We start from the raw sequence: 11,849 nt of genomic DNA on the forward strand, positions 1-11,849 counted from the left end.
AATAGTTTCATCTGAAAAGATGTCAGGGGACTTGATGATGATATCCTCCAAAATGCCTGTCTCTTGAGTTACACAGCTCCAAATTGGACTAGTTTGCACTTGAGACACAGTTGTCATCCTGGGATTATCCTTGAACATCATTTGAAGATTCATTTCATTTCTTTTTTTCAATATTCTCTTCTCTTTTTATTCTGACTTCCTCTCTTGGATTACTCTATCATTTTAATAGATATATTCCAGTAGTCTCCAGAGAAGAATGTATGAGAGTTACATTTTGTTGTGACCTTGAGGGTATTAAAATATCTTTAGTCTGCCCTCAAACTTGATTGGAAATTTGATGATAGAGTTTGAGGTTGGAAATATTTTTCTTCAGAATTTTAAAATATTTTGTTAGTGAGCTCCCTAAAATCAATGTGCTTGCTAAGAAGTCTAAAGGAAATCTTATTTTATAGTTTCTATATAACCTGTATTTTTACTTCTTGGAGTATTTCATCATTGTGCTATTTTCAAATTAAACACTGATGTGTCTTGGTTTGGGTTTAAGTTCATGCATTGACAATTGGTAAGCGCTTTCTACTAGGGAACTAATTTTCTACAGCTTTTAGAAATTTTCTGGAATTATTTCATGGGTAATGTTATTTTTTTCTCTCTCTCTCTCTCCTCTCTCTGTCTCTCTCAATTACTACAAATAAGATGTTGGACCTCTGGTATGATCTCTAATTTCCTTATTTTTTTCTCACCTTTTTGCCATTTTAAAATACTTTTGTAATATCTCCTGGAATACTTTCTCAACCTTACCTTCAAGCTCTTCTATTGAGATTTTCATTTATTATGTTCATATTTTACAAGAGCTCTGTTTTTAAGGAATTTTTCTTTTTTTTAATTTTTTTTAACGTTTATTTATTTTTGAGACAGAGAGAGACAGAGCATGAACAGGGGTGGGGCAGAGAGAGAGGGAGACACAGAATGGGAAGCAGGCTCCAGGCTCTGAGCCATCAGCCCAGAGCCCGAGGCGGGGCTCGAACTCACGGACCACGAGACCTGACCTGAGCTGAAGTCGGAGGCTTAACCGACTGAGCCACCCAGGCGCCCCTTAAGGAATTTTTCAAGAGAGTCCTCTTTTTGTGCTTATTTCATAGATGCAACAACTTATCTGATCATATTAATTTTAGGGTTTTTTTTCAAGTTTTCATCTCTGAAATCTTTATTTTGTCCAATTTACCTTTTTTCCTCTTTGCCTGGTTTTTGTTTCAGTTTTTCTTTTTAGAAGCTTTCTTCAGGGGTATCATTCAGGTGTCTGTTCTTAACTTAGTTTGGTAGCCTAAGGAGTTCAGTGCTAGCTCTAAGCATGTTGGCAGGGCTTGTCCATTTTGATGTGTGCTCTAAGGTGAACTGGAAGCACTTGTGGTTGGGGAAACCCTAGTGTCAGTCGGAATAGGTCTTTGCCACTTGGACTGGTTAGATTCTTCAACTCTATAAAATCTCCTACTCAAAAGGAAAAGGTATAAGTTGAAAAGGTAAAGGACTGATGGAGGAAGACGAGTGGATATCTGCATCACTCAGAATATGATAGGTAATGCTTCAATATCAAACAACCCTTCCAAATCTCAGAGGCTTAACACAATGAAGGTTGATTCATTTCTCACACTATATATCCTATACAGTTCAGCATGGAGTCCTCATGGTGCTCAGCCAGGGATCCAGGCTTCTGGAGACTCCATCTCTACCTATGCTTTCAGGATCACTGTATTGGAGAAAGTAAATGTGTTAAACCATGTGCAGTCTCTGAAAGCCTTAGCCCAGAAGTAACATATATCATTTATTCTCACATTTTATTGGCCACATGTAATTTAAAGAAGAAACACAATTAAAATTCTGCCATGTGTCTGAGAACGGAAACATCTGTAATTGGTCCCAATGACTCTCATTGCATTTTAACAATCCGTCAGCATACAATGTTTAGATGGTCATTTATTTCTACTACCCATATGACCCCTGCTCTCAACTTTGCCAGTGGAACCTCTAATATAATGACTCTCCTTTTTTGTGGTGATGAGAAATCAAAATTCTAGAATTAATGCTAGGATCAGAGAAAGAGGTTGCTCATTGACTACATTGGGGAAAAGTTATCTGCTGTAGATTTAACCACTTTTCACGCAATTTTAATGTGACCCTCCATATTTGGCATGCTATCATCATTTCCATAGTATGTAGGGCTGATGGCTCTGATGCTTCTGAAAATCCTGCAGCCTCAACAGGATTGGTTCTCAGCTTTTCACACTTCAGGATTTGGTAGTTGGTTTGTCATTCCACTAAGTCATTCATTTACTTTCCACCTACTAATATTTTTCCCTGTTGTCCTCTACCTTGTTCTTTCCATTATTATAAGTTTATATTTTTGAAAATATCTCTTTACTTTCATGTTAGTGCATATTTAGAGGAAGCCAAATTAAAGGTATATGTCCAACCCACCAATTTAACTCAAAATACCCTTGAATTTTTCAAAGAAATAGACTTATGTTTTATTGGTGAAATCTTCTGTGGTTATTCTACTTAATTAATTTACTTTTATTCCTATAATCAATTCATTTTTAAAAATTATTTTTCTTAAATCTTGAGCTGTTTTCTTTGTAAGACATGCATGTAAACCTCATAACTTTCTCTGTTCCTTCTTTGGTTATCTTAAATATCATTTTGTTAAAGAAGCTTACTATAACAGCAAGAATTATGTTCTAGGTAATTTCTATATATAAATATGTTCTCTATAATTTCAACCTGATATTATAGAAGAAACCATAACAACAATGGCTTCTCCAAAATATAATTTTATTTTCTCTTATAAAAGGATAGTGGCTTGAAATGCATTCAGTGCTATCTGGGATAGTCACTTTCCATCTTGTTGTTTTATCACCTTCAAATCATGGCCTTCACTTTACAGTTCAAGACCGCTGTCTAATATCCACCCTTTATAGCTCCATTAAGACCAATAAGTAGGAGAAAGGGAAGGCTTTGTCTTCATTTTTAAAGACTACTTCCATGAAATATTCCATGGCACTTGTAGTCATGTCTCAGTGGCCATAACTTTGGTACAAGACCACTTCCAATCACAGCAGAAGTTGGGAAATATAATTTATAGCCCACATATCCACATGAGCAACTAAAAAATGAGAGGTCTATTAGTAAAAAAAAAAAAATAAGGGGATAACATATATTTGGGTGAAATGAGTAGTCTATGTCATACCCACTCAAACCACACCTATAGTTCCCATTGCTCACTAGAAGCAGATAGGGTCAACTAACTTGCCTGTTTGGGTTGGTTATTAGAGGAGCATATGATTGCATTTCTACATATTGGTGGTGTGATTTGTAGCCAAAAGAATTTTTGTTCCACTGAAAACTTAGCCCCAAAGCAATAAATGAATTCATTTGCTGAGACAAGATTCTCTTTGAACTAATGATGCTTCCTCAGTGGGCTCTTGGCAACTGTCATCCATTCCTACTTCTTTTTATGATTTTTAAAAAATTCTGGGTCTAGATATCTTAAAATTTAATTTTAAGGACTCTGAATTATTATTCTGGATGAAAATTAGGTTTTACCAATGAGATGGCTTCAGATGATGAGCCTGAGAAGACAGGCAAAGGTCATCTACCCACTGTCAATGCTATTAATCAGCAAGGTCAGAGAGATGTGAGTGCTTGCAGCCAAGTCAGCATTTCTGTGTCGAGCCATCAGTTTCAGAAGTAATTGGAGGCCATTGTGGCAGCTAGACACTAGGTTCCCCTGAATTTTCACCAGTTTTAGAGGTGATGATGGGAGAGGACATTGTAGGAGCAACAGTTTTGATAGTAGCAGTAGCAGTGGCTTCCTGATTTCTATACTACAAAAATGGTAGTATGGCTTCAAAACCAGGAGTTAATTGCAGGCTCTCTCACTTCTGCTTGTCCAGTTCTTCTGATTCTGTAAGCATCTAATACCTTCTAGCAAATATCTGTTTTTGGTTAGATATACATAAAGTGGTTTCTATTTTTTTATTGTGCTGAATTCTGAATAATTCACCCAAAGTCACCCAAGGTCAAAGTCAAAATTGCATGCCTTCACTCAAATTATAAGGAATAGGAGCTTGTCAGAGTTTGTAAAGGAAAAGAAGTAAGGTACAAAATCATCAAGCAATTAAAGTGTTCCCTTATGCTAACACATCTTAGTTGGTTCAAAAATAGGGCAGAATAAAAAATTACAGGTACATTCCTGAGAAACTAAGGATAAAAATGTTTAATAATCTAATTATATATAATTAGTTGCATATATGTGTGTATATATATATATATATATATATATACACAGTCTGAAACTGAATCTTAGGCTCTTTCTCCCCTTATGTGTAATACAATAAATAAAATTAGCTTAAATTTCATTATTTGTGAATAAATATGGAAAGTGCTCAACATATCATACACTTTACAAGATGATAGTTGGCTCACATATTCTAAATGATAAATCATTCTTTTTTAAGTTTTATTATTTATTTATTTTGAGAGAGAGAGTGTGTGTGTGTGCGTGCACACATGAGTGGGGGAGGGGCAAAGAGAGGGAGAGAGAATCCCTAGCAGGCTCTACACTGTCAGCATACAGACTGATGCAGGGCTTGAACCCATGGGCTGTAAGATCATTGTCTCAGCCAAAATCAAGAGTCGAACACCCAACCACTGAGCCCAGGCACTTGTAAATGATAAATTGTTAGGTGAATGAAACAAATGTCAAATAGTGTAAACAGTACATGAGCATTTTATAAAAATAGGTAATTTTTTTGTTGTAGTTTATAAGTTTATAAAGCCAGATGATAAAATAACACACTAATTCATTAATTCAATAATTTATTCAACTCTCATTCGTCTATATTTACTTCAGTATGTATTTTCCTAAATGTAATAGAAAAAGAACTCTCTCCATGAGATTAAAGTTTAGTAAGGAAAGGAGATCATTTGCCTGGGCAGGGTACCCAAAGAATGAAACACCGGATTCAAAGAAAAAATAGCCTCATATATCATTGGAATGATGGCAAAACTGAATCTGCAAATTGAAACAACATTAGGCAAAACTCCTCATTTCTGAAATGGATGGTATAGATAATTCAGATGACTTTCCCATGGAAAACAATAAAGAATAATGGACAAGACTTTAAAAAAAAACTACTTTAAAAATATTGAAGAGCTAGGGGTGCTTGGGTGGCTCAGTGGGTTGAGCGGTTGAGCAATTCCCTCTTGATTTCAGCTCAAGTTATCGTCCTGGAATCAAGTCCTGCCTCCAGCTCCACACTAAGTGTGGAGCCTGCTTAAGACTCTCTCTCTCTCTCTCTCTCTCTCTCTCTCTCTCTCTCCTCTCCTGCCCCTCTCCCCACTCGCTTGCTCTCTCTCTTAAAAAAATTGAAGAGCTAAAAACACAGTAGAAAACACAATGGAAAAAAAGCCCAATTTTTGATGGAAGCTTGTAATGGAGGAGTAAACCATTTGTCAGAACAACAAAACTCATTATTCCCTCAGGGCAATTAAAAATATTTGCCCTTGGACTTTGATTTGAAGTTATTCATGACATTAAATATAAATCAAGACTCAGGGTCAACCAAATTTGCAGCATATTCTACAAAGATCCTCCCATTTTAAGAGATCCCACAGGGCTATATCCACTATATATACATATGTTGATACAATGTAAACATAAACAAATCTAAAGATGCTCCCTCACCCCAACTTCAGGAAACTATATGGAAGTGCTCCTGATGTTAAGTAGAGTAGAAAAAAAAGAAAAGATGCCTGGGAAATTATAGCTACAGACTGGTCTTCATGTGTGTTTAATTTTCAATATGCATATGTTGAGTTGTGAGAAACATCAAGCCATAAAATTGGTTTGCAGTGGTTCCCTACTGAGAGTGATTTAAGAATCCTAGCTGAACCCAATGGGTTCAATGAAAATACATTTTGAAGGATGAAACATGCAACCTAGGCTTTGAGGACATCCTACAAATAAATTTTTCAAGGGCAATCAACCATATGAGTCACACAAAGAAACAAAGATAAAACCAATAAGAAAAATCAGTAACAATACAGCAGAAATAGGCGCATACAAACTTCAGCTATCAGAAGTATCAGGTTTAAAAACTAACTATGCTTACCATATGTAAATAAATAAATGCTTGAACATATTTGCATGAAACAGAGTGAAAGGGTACACTGACTTTGAAAACATAAAAAGTCTAAAAAATCATGGGGATTATCCTTTAAAAATACATTGTAAATACTATAAACATTGAAAAGGTACTATATATAACAAAAAGTATAAAGTAAGGTGAGGGGGCATGTATTAGAGGATGCCTCATTTTTTAGCAGGCAGTTAAGTGATGCTAATATCTTACTATGCATTATATTCTTGTGTTTTAACCTTATAGAGATTATTTATTTAAGCTTAAGCAAAATCTATAGTTGCATATAATTTTTGCTTTATTACATTCAGGTGAAACATGATAGTTTTAATTATGAATCTATGATGAGTACTGGGTCTTGTAAGTAATGAATCACTAAATTCTACTGAAACTAATATTACACTCTATGTTAACTAATTAGAATTTAAACAAAAATCTGAAAGAGAAAAAAATTTTCTGTTTTCTATTCATATTGAATATGTTTGAATCATGTAACTTTCTATTATTTTAAAAGAATGAGAATCATTATTTACATACCCAAATCATTTATTTTGAAAAAGTAATCATAAGTCTACCAACATTTTTTCTATTTAACAGGGATTGAATTCTTTAAAATTGTATCAGATGGTATAGTCCAAAGAGATCAATTTTGAAAGACAATACTCAACTTAGACGACACCCAGATAAAATATTAGTTCCTTTGAGGCAAGACAAAACACTACTACAGAAATCTAACAATTTCTAACGTGACAAAATTTTTTTGTATAAATGAAAAGTATAATTCATTTGTATAAATGAAAAGTATTTTTAAAATTGGAAGTCATGATTTACAATACTCTATGCTAATGATAATCAGAAAACACAATTCTCTTAGCCATAACAAGATATTAGTGAACAAGCTCAAACATCAGGAACCTGAAAACATTTCTGACCTCCAAAAATCTTACCCCCAAAAAACAGATACACCATTTCTCCCCTATTGTATGAACATGCAAAATGTGAGCTGGCTAAAAACACCACCACCAACAACAACAAAAACCCAGAGATTCAGAATGTAAAATACTTCAATAGGATGAAATACCTATAAATATGACAATAATTATTGTGTGAATATGTAGTTCTTTATGTGAATGAACAGGTTGCGAACTAATAATACATTAGTTAGTATTATCATATATCTCCCCTTAAGGTGAGATGCCTAAGTGAACCCAAAATTATTTGTAAAATTAGAGTTTTCCTCGGCGTCCCTACCAGCTGCTTCACCCACGAAGTTGGGGAAAATGGGCTTGAGAAACTTGAACTCACTGGTCCCCGAGCCTCCCCGAAGACACACCTCGTACTGGTAGCTCTGGGACAGCGTCCCCGTGCCGCTGACGTCCACCAGGTGGCCCGGAAAGTGGCCCTCGGGCCCCGAGCAGCGACCCGCAGACGCCGCCCGGCTCCGCCTGCACAGCCGCACCGCCACGAACACCAGCACCGAGAACAGGAAGAGCGACGACACGGACGCCAAGGCCACGACCAAGTAGACGGTGAGCGGGTCGGCCCGCGCCTCGGCCGCCGCCACCTCCGGGAGCGGCAGGTAGGGCTGCGAGAAGCCGTCCACCAGCAGCACGTGCAGCGTGACGCTGGCCGAGCGCGGCGGCTCGCCATTGTCCTTGACCAGCACCACCAGCCTGTGCTTGACGGCGTCGCGCTCGCTCAGCAGCCGGGCCATGCGCACCTCGCCGTTGTGCGCCCACACGCCGAACAGCCCGGGCTCCGTGGCCTTGAGCAGCTGGTACGACAGCCAGGCGTTCTGGCCCGAGTCGCCGTCCACCGCCACCACCTTGGTCACCAGGTAGCCCGCCTCGGCCGCCCTAGGCACCAGCTCGGTGCAGGGCGCAGAGCCGTTCTGCGGCGGGTACAGCACGAAGGGCGCGTTGTCGTTGTCGTCCAGCACCAGCACGCGCACCCGCGCCTGGCTGCTGAGCGCGGGCGAGCCGCGGTCGGCCGCGCGCACGCCGAACTCGAACGCCTGCAGCGCCTCGTAATCCAGGGACCTGAGCGCGAACAGCTGCCCGTTGTCCGCGTTGATGGACACCAGGGAGGCCAGGGGCAGCTGCGGGTCCGCGGGCGGCAGCAGCGAGTAGGTGACCTGGGCGTTGGCGCCCGAGTCCCTGTCCGTGGCGCTCACGCTGCCGATGTGCAGGGCGGGGCTGTTGTTCTCGCGGACGCGCAGGGTGTAGGTGGTTTGGCTGAAGGCGGGGGCGTTGTCGTTGACGTCGGAGACCGTCACGGTTATGTTGTGCTGCGTTTTCAGCCTGGGGGTCCCCAAGTCGGTGACGGTGATGGTGATGTTGTGCTCGGCCTGGCTCTCTCTATCCAGCGCTCTTTCAGTCACCAAAGTGTAGAAATTTTCTACAGTAAGTTTCAGAAAGAAGGGGAGATGGTCTTGGATGGTACACATCATTTTGCCATTTTCCCCGGAGTCTGGATCTGAAATTCCGAAAATCGCGACGACGGTGTCAGGGGTGTTTTCTGGGATATCACTGATGAGTACTGACATCGTCAGTTCGGGGGCGTTGTCGTTTACATCCATCACTTCTATGGCTATAGTGCATTTTCCCGAAAGACCCCCACCATCTGAGGCCTCAATTTCCAAACGATAAGATCGAATTTCCTCAAAATCCAACGGTTTTTTTAATCGAATTTCCCCCGTGACTGCGTTTATTTCAAAGGCCTGAATCACTTGATTTGAGGATTGGAAAAATGAGTAGGATAACTCTCCATAGGTCCCAGCATCTAAATCTGTAGCAAACACGGTGATGACGAGGGAACCTACAGGGCTGTTTTCTGGTACCTGGACCTCATAGAGCAGCTGAGCAAATTCAGGGGCATTATCATTTATGTCCAGGACTACAACGAGAACCTGAGAAGTCCCAGTTCTCGGCGGTGACCCACCATCCAGCGCCGTGAGCGTTAACCTGAGCTCTGACTGCTCCTCACGGTCCAGCGCTTTGTCCAGCACCAGCTCAGGGTATCTCCTGCCATCACTGTGATTTAGAGTGAAAAGGTGGAAATAGGAGTTGGTGCTAATAGTGTAGTTCTGAACTGTGTTACTGCCCACGTCTAAATCTTGAGCTATTTTCAAAGGAAATGCAGTCCCTGGATGGCTGCTTTCCGAGATTTTCAGGAGGATTTCATTTTCCAGGAATTCTGGGGCATGGTCATTTATATCTAGTAGCTGTAGTTCACCTTGAATAAAGTGCACTGGGCTTTTTAGTAACACCTGGAAATGCAGTATACATGGATCTGTGTCACTGCACAACTCTTCCCGGTCCAATTTTTCTTTTAGGATCAAATTCCCACTCTTCTCGAGCTGCAAATACTGTTGATTCCCTTTGGAAAGAATCCGGGCGTCCCGTGCCTCCAGCTCCCCTAAGCCAAGCCCCAGATCTTTTGCAAGGTTGGCCACATAAGAGCCGCTTTCCCTCTCTTCTAGAACCGAATATTTAATGGTCATACCGTCCACCTCCCACAGAATTAATAGTATTAATACAATAATAATGGCGGTCACTTGCCTTTTCTGTGGCGCTTTGGGTAGCGGTGTTTCCATCGTTCCTTAGCGTCCAAAAGATGCAGTTATTTAATCACAAAATAATTGCTGTGCAGCCAACTCCGCTATCTCGGTTCAATAATCTTGAGTTAGTTCTTAACACTGATTGATATGGCGATAGCTGCCTCTCAGAAACCTACTATCCCCCTAATGGTGTAAAACACTTCCTTTTTGAGCAGCTAGAAACTGCTCAGCTATTATGGTGCCTGCAGAGATAGTTTTTTACTTTCTTAGCCTGCAGCGCCACCAAGCGTCTTGCCTTACAACTTCAGGGTTTTTTTCCTTTTCAAAGCATCATGCAACAGTTAAAACAAATAGAAAGCCTTTTGGGTTATAAACTCTCTTCCACCCAATTGCAGGTAACAGGTAACTAACAATATTTGTGAGAGCAAAAGTAATACCTATATATCTATGTCTATATTCATCTTCGTTAAAGGTATAAGGTACAAGTTCAGTAACACAAAACTCTGCTCAAGACAAATTCACTTACCCATTTAACCAGTATTTCTCCATGCAGGCATTTTTCCAGCTTCTGGTGATTAAGTGGTAAAATAAACACAAAAGTTCTTCCTCATGGGTGCTTACATTCAATTACAAAAATACTAATTTGTTGTATTGTTGGAAGAAGTTACAAATTTTAAAATTTACTTTCCACTCCCAAAGTGAAATGTGCCTGTAACCCCTGAAAAAAATTAAAATGTGATTTCGTGTCAGTCTCCTGGACTACATAGCCTTTGGCAATTCTTTTTCCTTCATAAAATCACTCCATGCAATGCCCAGTAAGACTACGAGGAAATGGCTGTTTGATTTGTTAGAAATCAATATAAGTTCAGGATTCAGGCAGTGTCTTTTCTACAAAGATGAAGAAGGAAAAAAAGTCAATGGAGTTAAAGATACACTTTCTGGGGAAGTGTTTTAACCTGTCAACATTGGACAGGGGTCCATCCCAGTGTATATCCCCTGGGACTATGGAAATGAGTATACCGAAAGATACCACGGCACCAACGAAAGCCAAGTGGTTGCAGTGACCTAGCAGGAAAAGTAGTTTCCCCCAAAGAAGAATGCTATTCCGAGGAGCAGGGGATAAATATCTAAGAATGCAAAACAGTAAGTGTTCCCTATACTCATTGAACCACCTAGTAATAATCCATGACAGTTCACTTATTTGGACACAAATCACAGCCAAATATAATTTAGTTAAGGCTAGTTCCATTTTAATTAAGTATAAAAATAAAATATTCACTCAGCTGTCACTTTAGTATAAATTGCCTGACTTTGATGGGAAGGTGAAATGAGAAATTTTTCTTAAAATACTACAAATAAAACCAGCACAAGACAAATACGGGCTAAACTGTGAAAGTAAATGATTTTATGGTTAATAAAGATAAATGACAGGGTGCCTGGCTGGCTCAGCTGGTTGAGCAACTGACTTGATCTCAGCTCAGGTTTTAATCACAGGGTTGTGAGTTCAGAACCTGCACTGGGCTCCACACTGAGCATGGAGCCTACTTAAAAAAGAAAGATAAATGATACTTATACAGCACTAGAACAGAAAATCCGACATTACCTAATAACATGACACTAATAGCTTACTTAGGTCTTGGCAGGTATCACATATAAAAAGGCTTTAGAAGCTAGGAGGAAGGTATTTTTCAATATAATTTGGATTTTACTAAATAATACATTTGAACTTTCAGATTGTTAGATAAAGACAAGGAGATGAAATATACTCTCAACATTTTATATTCTGTAATAGAGTTTAGGGTGCATGGAGGGTGTTTTCTGTTTAGAAAGAAAATAAAACAATGATGTGTAGTTTCACTTACTGACAAAGGTACTTCATTAGCATTTTTCTGTATTCCTTGAAAATTAATTTTTAAAATTCACTATTGGAATGTTAATAACTTTCAACAAATATTTATTATGCACTTATAATTGGGTTGGTATTATTAAAAAAGACTATCATAGGCTTACATGAAGCTCACAAATTGGAGTTTAATGTACTGATACTTTTGTAAAGTTTATATGCATAGAAAAATGTATTGACTATTATGGTATGT

The 11,849-nt window shown here is 39.1% G+C and overlaps 1 protein-coding gene across 1 annotated transcript; it reads right to left on the minus strand.

The window, feature by feature from the left end:
- Positions 1–6,702: 6,702 nt before the first annotated feature.
- On the minus strand, positions 6,703–10,941 carry LOC132677882 (protocadherin beta-17-like). Its single transcript, XM_060629652.2, has one exon. It carries the CDS (start codon positions 9,787–9,789, stop codon positions 7,393–7,395), a length of 2,397 nt encoding a protein of 798 aa, XP_060485635.2. The 5' UTR covers positions 9,790–10,941; the 3' UTR covers positions 6,703–7,392.
- Between the last annotated feature and the right edge of the window lie 908 nt (positions 10,942–11,849).

Source organism: Panthera onca, chromosome A1, assembly GCF_046562875.1.
Source record: "Panthera onca isolate mPanOnc1 chromosome A1, mPanOnc1 haplotype 2, whole genome shotgun sequence".
Lineage (NCBI taxonomy): Eukaryota > Metazoa > Chordata > Mammalia > Carnivora > Felidae > Panthera > Panthera onca.